Source organism: Oncorhynchus nerka, linkage group LG16 (assembly GCF_034236695.1).
Source record: "Oncorhynchus nerka isolate Pitt River linkage group LG16, Oner_Uvic_2.0, whole genome shotgun sequence".
Lineage (NCBI taxonomy): Eukaryota > Metazoa > Chordata > Actinopteri > Salmoniformes > Salmonidae > Oncorhynchus > Oncorhynchus nerka.
Window position 1 is genome coordinate 13,009,070 of NC_088411.1, and position 14,289 is coordinate 13,023,358.

General features: G+C 40.3%; 1 protein-coding gene across 4 annotated transcripts; it reads left to right on the plus strand.

Moving 5' to 3' along the window:
- Positions 1 to 1,827: 1,827 nt before the first annotated feature.
- LOC115144056 (phosphatidylcholine:ceramide cholinephosphotransferase 1-like) lies at positions 1,828 to 14,255 on the plus strand. Of its 4 annotated transcripts, XM_029684697.2 has the most exons (7): positions 2,168 to 2,445; positions 3,036 to 3,082; positions 3,216 to 3,834; positions 5,830 to 5,947; positions 12,090 to 12,243; positions 12,430 to 12,596; positions 12,727 to 14,255. In XM_029684697.2, the coding sequence occupies exons 2-7, from the start codon at positions 3,067 to 3,069 to the stop codon at positions 12,904 to 12,906; spliced, it is 1,254 nt and encodes a 417-aa protein (XP_029540557.2). In that variant the 5' UTR covers positions 2,168 to 2,445; positions 3,036 to 3,066; the 3' UTR covers positions 12,907 to 14,255. The 4 variants fall into 4 exon arrangements, with proteins under 4 accessions (XP_064858512.1, XP_029540557.2, XP_029540555.2 ...); XM_065002440.1 differs by lacking the exons at positions 2,168 to 2,445; positions 3,036 to 3,082 and adding an exon at positions 1,828 to 2,161; XM_029684695.2 differs by having other exon boundaries at positions 2,168 to 3,082.
- The last annotated feature ends 34 nt before the right edge of the window (positions 14,256 to 14,289 follow it).

Below are 14,289 nucleotides of genomic sequence, written 5' to 3' on the forward strand. Positions count from 1 at the left end.
GCACAATCTTTAAACCAAAGAAATTCACTGGTGAAATGTATCAGAGTGCAGCAATTATGGATACTCCCCCTTTTTCAATTTTCACCTAAAATGACATACCCAAATCTAACTGCCTATAGCTCAGGCCCTGAAGCAAGGATATGCATATTCTTGGTACCATCAAAGGAAACACTTTGACGTTTGTGGAAATGTGAAAGGAATGTAGGATCATATAACACATTAGATCTGATAAAAGATAGTACAAAGAACAAACCAACTTTTTTTTTTACCATCTTTGAAATGCAAGAGAAATGCCATAATGTATTATTCCAGCCCAGGTCCATTTAGATTTAGTTTATGTGCAAAGTTTTAGACTGATCCAATGAACCATTGAATTTCTGTTCAAAATGTTGTATCAAGACTCCCCAAATGTGCCTAATTTGTTTATTAATAACTTTTCATGTTCAAAACTGTACACTCTCCTCAACAATAAAATGGTATTATTTCACTGTAATAGCTACTGTAAATTGGACAGTGCTGTTAGATTAACAAGAATTTAAGCTTTCTGCCAATATCAGATATGTCTATGTCCTGGGAAATGTTCTTGTTACTTACAACCTCAGGCCAATGTGATTAGCATATGTTAGCTCAACGTCCTGCAGGGGACCCACCGATCCTGTAGAAGTTAAAGAAAAGGACAAAAAGGAAATCTATTGTTTGCCTCTTTTTTTTTTAAACAAATACTTAAAATTATATCAGATTATATCAAGCGTTCTATAACAATGCTCAACTCAGTGATGCCTTATGGTAGAAGCTTTAAAATGCCCGCGAAAGACGTGACTCCGATGCATATGGGGATATATTGATTCCTCTCTATGTCAAACTGAAGCTAAACTGCAGCCTATAATATTCGAGGAGATTAAAAAAAGGGAAGCACTTCTGTTGTTGGGTTATACAACGGAGTAAGCAGTTGAAGTTTACAGTTTTCTGTGTCAGTAGAGCCTCTGTCTGGGTGGAAAGGTAACCTTTGAAAGTGCCATGCTTAGATTCATAAGGATGTCTAAGATGTAATTATTTTTGTCTCACCTAGGGCGGCAGAACGTCCAGGGCATTGGGGATTTTTTCAATGTAATCAGATTTAAAATATTAGGCTATGTTATTGACATTGAACTGATTTTATATAGCCTACTAACCAGATGTATAAAAAAAATGTGTTTAATTTGTAGCATAGGCCTATTAATTGTGCTGTTATGATTAAAAAGGTGAATTAGAGGAGGCAGTTTGGAAAAAGTAATCCTTTGTGAATCTTCCTCTGCAATATCGCACATGCTTGGATAATAATGTCAAAACCATAATCTCTAGTAATACCCATCCGAATAAGGCTATAACATGGAAAAGAATAGGCTTATCAGCGTAGAGTGCATTGCGTCATCCCATGGGATTCGTCAAGGCTGCACACAGCAGAAATATCACTGAAATATTATAGTTACTACACATCACCTTCTATATTCAAACAAAATAGGCCTTTTATAGGCAAATGAGCAGCATTATGCTCATGTCAGTCCTCTAGAATGCAAATGTAGTCTTCCAATAATGGGTAGGCCGTCATTGTAAAATAAGTATTTGTTCTTAACTGACTTGCCTAGTTAAATACATCAAATATAATGTTTAATGAGGTGTGTATGTGTGTGCGCATCCGTTTTGGGAGTCGAGCAAGAGTCTGAGTAGACTCCTTTCGATTCCAATCACAGGAGTCAGAGTCGACTCGCCACTAAGTCGTGCACCACTAACCCTAACCACAAGAGAGCTGCTCACATTTGAAATACCATGGTTTCCTGTGGTAACGCGCTTGAGTCGCCTTCGTAGAAACGAAGACTGTTCTCAGGGAACGCCTGGTTGTAGCTAGATATGCTCGACTCGCGTCGGGGACAATTTTAGTTTACCCTAAACCTAACCTTAATCTAATTAGGCAAGTCAGTTAAAAACTAATTATTATATCAATAACGGCCTAACCCGGCCAAACCCTAACCCGGATGGCGCTGGGCCAATTGTGCGCCCCTCATGGGACTCTCAATCAGGTTCTGTAGTGACGCCTCTAGCACTGAGATGCAGTGCCTTGGACCGCTGCGCCACTCGGGAGCCCCCTCTTAGGTTGGGGACGTCCCAAGGATTCCGGGTAGCAGTAACTAGAATTACGTCAAAAGACGCACTTATTTTATCTGAAGAAGTGGCGCCGATGGGCGATGGTTCCCTTTGCTAATGTAAAGCACATGAGGTGAAAGAAAGAGCCACATCCTGTAAGCATACCGTCCGGTGTTCTTCGAATGTCTTGCATGGAAGTTACCTCTCCCGCGCATAACAAAGTTGCCTCAATTTGCATGTTTGTTCATTTCTTACGAGGAATAGTGTAGCGTAACTATTTTCGTGTCGGGGATCATTCGGCAAAATAGACACAGTAGCAACAAGGTAACATGTTTTTTGTTTAAAATTATTCCACAGAACGTGAAACATTTTAAACCTATTTGACTCTCATAACGGAATTTGCTTTCTCTGCTGTACTGTATTGATACAAGAACAATATCAGACATGGTTGAAGTAGTTAGTCGTTGACTCGGTGTGTTTATGAAATAACTCTTGTACTTCCTCACCTGAATGCCCTTTAACTGGTATTTTAACTGATACTTGTGGCTTTGTCTTCCCACATAGAAGTCTCATGCCCTCCTGAACGAGAGCGCGTGCATAAGTGTCAACATTCTGTGGTCCGTTTGTGTGCATACATTTCGAAATATGTTGAATGGGTGACGAATTTTAGTCCGCTGATTATGAATATTTTACTTTTACCATTATAAAGTTTTTTTATGTAAGAATATTATAATACTATACATTTTGTATAGTTACAATTATTTTCTTATTTGAGTCATCACACTATTTAATAGATTGCATACAGTCTAGGATAGACGTGATTGGTTGAGGGGAACATAAAGCCTGATATGTCAAAGTGATGCAAATTTATTTTGAATATTTATTAAAATGTTTTTTTTTTTTTTTCATTTTAGTACAAAAAGTCACTGCATCGAACAGCTGAAAATGCAATCCCACCTTGGTGGGTTAACCTCTAGATAAACCTGACTGGATACTCCATTTGTCAGCAGCACCCAATGTGATTTGTTAGTCATGAACACCTCTGGACTCTCCCTCCATTGTTTCTCCTTCTGTTTGCAATGTGTACGCCACAGGGTCTGACATGAAGAAAGTGGTCCATTGGTCAACGAAGGACGTGCTCCTGTGGCTGACTGATGTGGGAATGCAGGAATACTCAGAGGCCTTACGTCACCTGAACGGCAAGGGCCTCATGCAGCTCTCTAAAGCAGACTTCCAGACGGCTCCTCTGGCCCTTGTCACCTTGGACGGAGGCAGACAGCTCCTGGACAAGATGGAGACTCTCAGGATAGAGCACCACATTGAAACGCATAAAAACAGGCATGCCAACGGACACGCCATCTTGGCCGTCAACAGTGAGGTTAATGGGAACAAGCCCAAGAGGAATGGTGTGGTCAATGAGTTCCACAAGGAGCGGATCCAGATCCCCATGCCTGAGATCACCCGCTCTCCGTTTCCTGAGGAATGGGGGAAGACTGGCGTGGCTTTTGTCTACGCCACGATCTGCTTCATCTTCACCACCATTATGATCTCCGTGGTCCACGAACGTGTGCCTGCCAAGGAGGCCACTCCACCCCTACCAGACAAGTTCTTTGACTTTTTCGGGCGAGTAGACTGGGCTTTTTCTATATGCGAAATCAACGGCATGATACTGATCGTCCTGTGGCTTCTACAGTGGGCACTGTTAAAATATAGGTAAATGACCAAGATATGCTATAGTAATTCATAACGACTTGAATTAGAACATCCATAACTTATTGAATGATCCACTCCATGTTAAAGGATGTTCTGTAATGTTTAAGGCTGTGGCGGTCATTACGTTTTGCCAGGCGGGTTATTGTCATGCATATGACTGCCGGTCTCATAGTAATTACCTGTTAATTAACATCAACACGTTTAGCATCTCCAGGCATCCACGCATAGGCCTACAAGCCTCATACAAGCTTGCCTTTGGAACATCTACATTTCTAAAAAAGTATAATACATCAATTTAATATACACCATCACAATAAATCCATTATTTATTTTAGGCAGGTCTAAAGAAACATGATATGAAGATTTGTTTCTCTCCAGAAAAACAGAATATGAGATGGCCTACTCTGTTGTCTGGCTATGCGTCATGCCATAGGCTTTAAGCTAGTTCATTTAGCAGACAAGATATGCTCATAAGTCCCGTGCCATTATTTTACATGATGTGATTTTATAGTAAGGAGAATATATTTGAACTTAGCTGAATAAAATAGAAATTATATTTCTCCCGTTCTGGATCGAGTGAGCATATGAAGTTCCTATGTTGAGCGTATATAAGTGATCATTTGAAACCGGTCCTATATGCTTGATTTTGAGTTATTTAGCAACTTGTGAATGAGACAAACCTTACAATGTCTTAGAAATCATACATATATGGGCTACGTAATGTGACTTTAGGCTATTGATGATGTGAGAAAGTTGCAACAAAAGCTTGCCTCAGGCTGCACACGCTGTTCTCTCATCAAGTGATCATATTTTCACCCATCAGACTATTCTCAATTTAATCTTGTCTTTACTAATATGTCAAATTAGTTCAGGTCAGGGGAAAAAAGACATATCATCTGTATGCACTCGAGTAGCGAATGGAGGCAGCTTTCCCGCAGTTCGTTTTTCAATCATGCCGGGTAGGCTACTCCGGTTTTATAGGGGAGCATGGAGAATGTGCTTAATATTAGCAGAAATATGTATATATATATATATATATATATATATATATATATATATATATATATATATATATATATAGTAGCAGCTGGGATCCTCCTCTTTTTAGTGGTAAAAACTAAACATTAACTTCAACTCTCTGTGCGCTTGAGAAATGAGATGGAAATGCATGGTGGAGAGATTCTGTAGCTAAAGGTAATGTCGGCAGCCTATTACTAGGCTATTCAAAATCAAATACAAATTCACTATAATTGTAGGCTAATTCTGTAAGCCGCCCTGCACAATCAATGAACCAACAGCATCGCCTAGGCCTATATGTTCTCTCCCAGACATATGGATATAATGTTTTGAGTGTAGCATAAGGTAACCAGTCCATCCAGTATGCAAAATAATACAGTCCACACTCAAAGAGGAAGATTTTGGAGTATAGACTAGACCAATTATGTACCAAAGACATCTTAAGTATGCAGTAGGATATTAGGCTATGTATTGTATAACGGCACGATCATCATTTTAATTATTCCGGGTTTTTTCGGGCTTGGGCTCATATAGGCCTAAGCATATTCACAAGTTATACCTTCATAAGCATTCACCTTCGAATGCGTTGTCAATTTAGTTGTGTTAGGCTTTAAAACAACATACACAACAACCATGTTTTCCACTCAGTTCCAACCTGTTGTTGAACTTCTTCAAATTGATTAATCATAGTGAGGTGAGTTTTAAAATCACAATACTGTTTTGATTGTAAGTGTTTGATGCGATTTTTGATTTCAGAGTGGCTAGAGGGACAACAGAGCACTGAGTTACATTTGGTTAGTACCAACGCATGTCCAGAGAGCATAATAGGATGTTGCCATGCATGTGGAATTTTACTGCGGTCATGACTCTTGACTGCCGGTGTGGTGGTAATACGGTCACCGCAACAGCCCCTAGTAGTGTGCTGGTTAAGCACTCCAGCAGGTCTTGATTCTTCATGTGCAACGTTCTCATCCTCAGGTCCATCGTTGGTCGGCGGTTCTTTTTCATCATTGGCACACTCTACCTCTACAGGTGTATCACCATGTACATCACCACACTCCCCGTGCCAGGGATGCATTTCAAGTGCTCTCCTAAGGTACTTACCACCCCTCCCTGGGCTCAGAAACATGCCATATTTGTTGCATTTTTCCATTATGCAAAAACATAGCATACTAAGTTACATGACTGTGTCTTATGTCTTAGAGAGAGGAACTGCCTCATTTCTTTGACTTGCTCCTCAGGAAATGCTTGCAGAAGAGACAGAAGCCAAACGCGTGTTGTGTTGAGGATGTGGTTTGATGTGGGTGTTTCTTGGGTGTGTCCTTGCCACCACCAAGACACACCCATATGTCAGAACCTTGCCCGTATCCGTTTTCCCCCACTCAATCACAACATACTAATCTCTTGCAGTTTGAGTTCAATAACTACAGGTAGATAGATGTATGGTGACTTGCTGAATTTATGTAGATGTTCTAAACTAAGTGTTTTGATAACTTTCAAATGTAGTAATACCGTAGAAGCAGTGTTTTTATAATATATCAATGTGCGCCTTTCATTGTCATTCCCAGCTGATACAGATACTGTGCCTATTGGCATTTTGTCTGGTGGTAATGGAGCTACCTTGGCAAACATGTCAGAGTGGTCATACCTTTCTGTGTGGTGTCCCGTATACAACAGGAGTTCCCTGATCCTGGTACAGAATACTCAAGGTTTTTCCTTCCCCATCTTGGCTGATATCATCAATTCAATAATAAAAAGACAATACAAGTGAAAGTTGTCTAGTAAAATGTTATGCTGAGTACCAGGGCTCTCCATTCAGAGACATCCGTATCAAGCCATTCTGTCAGTCTGGACTTGATCACATCATCTTGCAAGTCTCCATGTGCTGGCTCCATAGATGCATCTGTGAACACATACACACATAGTCACTGTTCTATAACCAATGGCAGTTAGGATAGGTGATATCTGACAAACAAACATATACTATGTTGAAATTTGAACAGGTCAGACTAAACCTACCTAATTCTGGCGCCCCATTAATGGGCATGACAGCGTAGATCAGCTCCTGGCCCATGACAGTATAGATCAGCTCCAGGCCCATGACAGCGTAGGTCAGCTCCTGGCCCCTCATCAAAGACACTGGTCGGTCACACACACACACACACACACAGCATTGAGTATGTTATCAATGGTGGTTATGATTAGCATGGTGGAACCAACCTGATCGCTGAATTCACCTTTCTATTTCACTTCAGATATCATGATATGTGAAGTGAAATAGAATGTCGATCAGGCTGGTTCCACCAGGCTAGGTCATGAAGGTGAATTGGGACAAAACTCAAAACTGTTTTGACCTTTGACTAGGTCAAATGTCACAAACCTGATTCAAGTGTCCTCCCTGTCCATCTATAGGAATGCTCACAGAGAGGGCATGTCTGCGTGATGCTGAGGGTCCTCTTGCTGGTCTTCTCTATGTTGCATGTTAGGCTGCAAACTGGACATCTCCGAAACAATTACAGCAGGCAATCCTTACAAACAATGTACTTCCTCATCTTATGAGGTGGTGTGGTAAATTGCATTTTGTTATAAGAAAGGACAAAGCTTTTTGATAATCCAATTCACATCCAAAATGATTACTACATGTATCTGCTTGGCTGGGAAATTAATTTAAAACTTTTCACAGAACTCTCATTACCTTTGATGAAGCTGTCTGTGTCATCAAGGAAGTAACTCGGGTCAAGCTACAAAGTCATACAGGCCCCCTATTAAAATGTGATAAACCCTAACCCTTAACCACACCGCTAATCTTATGCCTAACCTTAAATTAAGACCAAAAAGCACATTTTTGTTTAAATACATTTTTGACTTTTTAACTGTGGTAACTAATGGAAACCCTAATTTTATGCTTTACAGATGCATTAGACTGACTGTAGCTCCAGATTGGATTAGATTCAGGCTGGCAATGCCATTACAGTTCTTGATTCTAGTTCACTGTATTAGTCATACTCAGATATTTGTTGGCTACTACCATACCTGCAGCCATTATTTCATTATTTCATTTTGTTGGACTGGGGTGCTCAGGAGTATTTCTGTCTGTAATAAAGCCCTTTTGTAGGGAGAAACCTAATTCTAAAACCTAAGTCATTATATTCCAATATCTGGTTATACTCACCACCACTGGTCGTTATACACCGGAGCCCCATTCAGAGGGTGGATTCGATCATGCTGGGACCGTTCTATGGCCCATGATGTAGTGGCATAAAGTACTTACGGTTGAAGTCAGAAATTTACATACACTTACGTTGGAGTCATTAAAACTCGTTTTTCAACCACTCCACACAAACTATACCGTTTTTCAACTGCTCCACAAAAACTATAGTTTTGGCAAGTCGGTTAGGACATCTACTTTGTGCATGACACAAGTAATTTTTCCAAAAATGTTTACAGACAGAATATTTCACTTATAATTCACTGTATCACAATTCCAGTGGGTCAGAAGTTTACATACACTAAGTTGACTGTGCCTTTAAATAGCTTGGAAAATTCCCGAAAATTGTCATGGCTATGAAGCTTCTGATAGACTAATTGATATCATTTGAGTCAATTGGAGGTGTACCTGTGGATGTATTTCAAGGTCTCCCTTCAAACTCAATGCCTCTTTGCTTGACATCATGGGAAAATCTAAATAAATCAGCCAAGACCTCAGAAAAAAATTGTGTAGACCTCCATAAGTCTGGTTCATCCTTGGGAGCAATTCCCAAGTGCCTAAAGGTACTACGTTCATCTCTACAAACAATAGCATGCAAGTATAAACACCATGGGACCACGCAGCCATCATACCACGCGTTCTGTCTCCTAGAGATGAACATACTTTGGTGCGAAAAGTGCAAATCAATCCCAGAACAACAGCAAAGGAGCTTGTGAAGATGCTGGAGGAAACAGATACAAAAGTATCTCTATCCACAGTAAAACGAGTCCTTTATCGACATAACCTGAAAGGCCGCTCTGCAAGGAGGAAGCCACTGCTCCAAAACTGCCATAAAAAAGACAGACTACGGTTTGCAACTGCACATGGGGACAAAGATCGTACGTTTTGGAGAAATGTCCTCTGGTCTGATGAAACAAAAATAGAACTCTTTGGATATAATGACCATCGTTATGTTTGGAGGGAAAAGGGGGACGCTTGCAAGCCGAAGAACACCATCCCAAACGTGAAGCATGGGGGTGGCAGCATCATGTTGTGGGGGTGCTTTGCTGCAGGAGGAAGTACTTCACAAAATAGATGGAATCATGAGGGGGGGAAATTTTGTGGATATATTGAAGCAACATATCAAAATCAGTCAGGAAGTTAAAGCTTGGTCGCAACTGAGTCTTCCAAATGGACAATGACCCCAAGCATACTTCCAAAGTTGTGGCAAAATGGCTTAAGGACAACAATGTCAAGGTATTGGAGTAGCAATCACCAAGCCCTGACCTGGATCCTATAGAAAATGTGTGGGCAGAACTGAAAAAGTGTGTGCGAGCAAGGAGACCTACAAACCTGACTCAGTTACACCAGCTCTGTCAGGAGGAATGGGCCAAAATCCACCCAACTTATTGTGGGATGCTTTTGGAAGGCTACCCTAAATGTTTGACCCAAGTTAAACAATTTAAAGGCAATGCTACCAAATACTAACTGAGTGTATGTAAACTTCTGAAAGAAATAAAAGCTGAAATAAATAATTCTCTCTACTATTATTCTGACATTTCACATTCTTAAAATAAAGTGGTGATCCTAACTGACCTAAGACAGGGAATTTTTACTAGGATTAAATGTCAGGAATGGTGAAAAACTGAGTTTAAATATTTTTGGCTAAGGTCTATGTAAACTTCCGACTTCAACTGTAAGTAAAAAATACTTTAAAGTAGTACTCAAGTAGTTTTTTTTCAGTCTCTGTTACTTCACTTTGTTATTTATATTTTTGACTACTTTTACTTCACTCCATTCCTTAAGAAAATATTGTACTTTTTACTCCATACATTTTCCTCGACACCCAAAAGTACCTGTTACATTTTGAATGCTTAGCAGGACAGGAGAATAGTCAAAAACATGCACTTATCAACCGAACATCCTTGGTCATCCCTACTGCCTCTGATATGGCGGACTCACTAACCTCAAATGCTTTGTTTGTAAATTATGTCTGAGTGTTGGAGTGTGTCCCTGGCTTTCCCGTAAATAAAAAAAAAACAAGAAATGGTGCTTAATATAAGGAATTAGACATTATTTATACTTTTGATACTTAAGTATATTTTAAACCAAATACTTTTAGACTTTTATTCAAGTAGAATTTTACTGGTTGACTTTTACTTGAGTCATTTTCTATTAAGGTATCTTTACTTTTTCTCAAGTATGACAGTTGGGTACTTTTTCCACCTCTGCCGTGACGTGAATGGTGGAAAAAGAGGTGAGGGAGGACGGCCCTTCTCAAATTGAACAGTAATCTGCGCCACTCGGTCATGTTGGCTGCATGGTGAATTGTTCAGAAACAAGTTTAGAGCAAAGTTATTGGTCATTCAAATCACCTCCGCAGAGGTGATTTAAAGGAGTTGAGAAAACAAGTGATGCTAGTTAAGATATAGTAGTGGATTCACCACAGCCTGTAGTAAATGTTTGCTGCCAGTCAAAAGATACTCTGTGTTAAAAGGGTGGACTTTACGTCTCAAAGAAGTCAAAGAAACTGGACATTATTGTGGCTCCAGCAGAATTTTTTGGGGGACTCAAGGATTTTGCATCTGAAGACTTGCAAGCGGTACTGGCGCCGGAAGATGGCCTGCCCTCCCAGGCTCTTCTTGAGCCTGTGTAGGGATCAGATCTATTTAGATTTTTAACGGAACAGTTGTTTGGTTTATTTATTTTTTGGTTTGTACATCCCACACAGTAGGTGGCGGGATGCACACTAAATTGTGCGAATGCCAATATACCATAGAATCATTCTAAGTGACTACTGCTTGGAAAATATATATATTTTTTTCAACTATAAAAAAGTATGTTTTTTTTGTAGGACAAGGATTGTCCTGACTTTCAATAATGCCTGAATGGCTTCACCTTGCTTTTCTGGTTGGCTGTCAAGTTTCACCATCCAATTATTTTAGATCAATAGGAGAGCAAGTTTCACCATGGCTCGACTGTAGCGATATGTTGACACATGATAATTATTAGAATATGGCAAATATTAGTCAATTATTGCATTCTATCCATGCTGGCTTTCGCAGGCTACCTGAGACATGAACCTGATAGGTGGGATGGCATTAGGCTTCAGGCTGTCGCCCTTTTATTAGGCCTAATGCGCAATTTGCCTAAATGGGTAATGGAAACACTTCAACCACTTATTTTGTATTAGACACTGTAGGTTCGTTTGTTTGTTTCTTTTGTTACATCTAGCCATTTTTATCGACAAAAGCTAGTTAAATGGAACGACAACAAATTCACTGGACAAGTTCATCGAAACGTAGCTAGTGTCGGTTAAAAAAGAACTGGAGATTTTCTCACATTAAACGAAAACAGACGATGTATGCCTCTTTGGAGGGTTTATTTTTGTTTGTGGCAACGTTGGTCACATTTTAATGGATAGTAGACGGCATTTGTCGATATGACTGTAGACCCATTTCTTCAGCAGTTTCGCCTCAGCCATGCTGTAGTAAAAGCTGATCTACTGTATGCCCTCCCATTAAGACGTCAATATATCTGCAGCCAACGTTTGGAACGGTTTCGAGACTCAACGGCTGGAATTTTTTGGGGGGACTGCACATGATGACTTCGCCTACTGTGGCTAACCTCAATGCTCCCGACCGTTAGCACGTCTGTTCAGTGATATCACGAAGCAGTGGTGAATCAGTGTGTTCCTCGTGAGAGTTCCCCCCCTAAAGTTAGTGTGAGTGGGGTGAGTCTAACTATAATTTCCTGTGAATCTAACTATAATTAGCGATACTGTTGAAACCGTTTGGCTAGGGGCCAGCGTCACTGACTGGAGGCCTTCTTTTAACTTAGTCTCATCATATATGATCAGCTTCTAATTGTCAGAACAGGTTTAACATAATTAGTTCAGTTCACACTCCTAAATAGTAGGCTAACACTTCCCCTTTGGCCCCTTACACAGATACAAATGTTACTGTATTGTTGTTGAGTAAGTCTAAGTTCATGTGCTTTTCTGGAGCACACTAACTTCACACACTTTTGTGATGTTTCCTTCCTGTTGTAGCTGTTTGGTGACTGGGCATCTCAAATGAGCCGAGTGATGAAGATGAATGCAGGAGGAGGCCTGACCATCACTGGCTCCCACCACATGTGTGGGGACTACCTTTACAGTGGCCACACAGTCATGCTGACACTCATCTATCTCTTCATTAAAGAGTGTAAGTAGGCTACACAAAACTACTGCATAGCCTCTCTTAGTAAAAACCTGTCTATAATGTTTATTTTGGAGCAACAGAGACACCTGGTGGTATATTGTAAGAACGATTCAATCTGATATCTGACTGTTGAAAAAACACATGTTTGATTGGTCGCATGAAATAAAAGGTATTTTCTGTTTCTCACAGATTCCCCCAAAAAGTTATGGTGGTACCACTGGATCTGCTGGCTGCTCTGTGCTGTGGGACTCTTCTGCATTCTCCTGGCTCATGACCACTACTCTATAGACGTGGCGGTGGCTTACTTCATCACCACACGCCTATTCTGGTGGTACCACACCATGGCCAACCAGCAAGTAAGTCTATATTTGGTCACACTTACTAGTGGAATAACCAATGTGATTACCCTATAATGGACTAATGTTACTTGTATGTTCAACAATTATGGAATGGTGTTATTCATGAACATTTTTATTTGTTTCACAGAAGCTAAAGGAATCATCGCAGAGCAACTTTTTCTCAAGGGTGTGGTGGTACCGATTTTTCCAGTACCTTGAACAGAATGTCACAGGCATCGTCCCTCGGAACTACCAGATGCCGCTGTCATGGCGACCAGCCCAGTGGAGTCAAGTGAAGTACAGCCGCATCGACACTGCGTGCCCATGACAGGAGGAACTGACCCCCCCCCCCCAGAAGGACATGGTGTAGGACTTTTAACTACACTCCTGAAAGTGCCATATCTAATCACGAGAAGATGCTATATCAGTCAAGCTCCGTAGCTGTTCCATTTCCCTTTTCTCCTGTAACGCCCACTCCAGTCCAACTGACTAGCACTGTGACCAACCATCGTTTCAGCCAAAACATTTCACAAGGGTTTCCAGTGAGTGGATCGCAAGCATTTTCATTGGCAGGTCAGATCTAGTTCAGTTAACAATTCCAATTAGTTGTGGATAACGTTAGCTCGGTGGCAAGGTTGCTAACGCTACAGTTAGCTAGCTGGCTAACGTTAGCTAAGCTAGAGGTTAAGGTTTGGGATAGGGTTAGGAGTTAGGTTAAAGGGTTAGGGGAAAGGTTAGCTAACATGCAAAGTAGCTAAAAAAGTAGTAAGTACTTGCAAAGTTGCTAATTAACTAGAATGCTAAAGTTGTCCGTGATGAGACTAAATAAAACACGCAATGCTAGATGTTCAGCAACCACTCATTTCAGTGTCCCAGATTTACATTTACTATGTTACGTCTAGTCTATGAGACTAGTCTAATATAACAGATTTACTTTTCAAATTAATGCTATAGATTGCTACAGTTGGGAGACGAAAGAGAGTGAAAAGGAGATAAGAATTAGTAACAATGTTCCTCAGTGCCTTTCTTGTTATGATTGTATAGTAAGTGTAGCAGTGTCCTCACTAATGAATTCATGTTGAATTGAATGACCGTTTTAAAGTTATACATCAGTATTTAGACTGGAACAGATAGGACGATGCTTGAATGATCCTGACGCTGATCACCGATATAGCACACACACACTTGAACAATTATGACTCCATTACATTTTCTCCTTGTTTCTGAATGTAAAGAATCGTGTAATTCTTTGAATCCTGTCAGTGTCTTTCCAAGGCAATCATGTTTGAAAAAATAAATCCGGACTCACTTCTTATTTTCTATTGATTTATTTATTACATTGATTATTGCTCTTGTTTTTCTCTGTTAGGGGAATATTAGACTCTCTATGTCATGTAATATCTTGCCTATTATGCCAAATAGCTGCATTGTGTGGGCTGTCCCTTGACCAAATTGTAGGTCAGTATGATGGAGAGAGAGGTTAACACAGTGAGGTTTTATTGAGGGGGCATGACAATGTCTCTGCTTACTGATGAAGGCTGAACCAAATGCCCCTCTCCTCAAATGAAATGTATACCTCAGAACTGTCCTGTTAACCACCCAATGGGAAGAGCTGATTGTGGTGTAACCATGGGAAAAATGTATCGATAGGAAATAAATCATATTTAGCACACTTAATCTGTGATTGTTGTATTTATGTACGGAAGAAGTG

Excerpts from the sequence above, each read along its gene's own strand:
- LOC115144056 (XM_029684695.2), top strand. The coding sequence starts at position 3,010 with ATGTTTTTTTTTTTTTTTCATTTTAGTACAAAAAGTCACTGCATCGAA. Across the intron at positions 3,835-5,829 it reads TGGGCACTGTTAAAATATAG|GTCCATCGTTGGTCGGCGGT; the intron begins GTAAATGACCAA and ends TCTCATCCTCAG. Across the intron at positions 12,597-12,726 it reads ACACCATGGCCAACCAGCAA|AAGCTAAAGGAATCATCGCA; the intron begins GTAAGTCTATAT and ends TTTGTTTCACAG.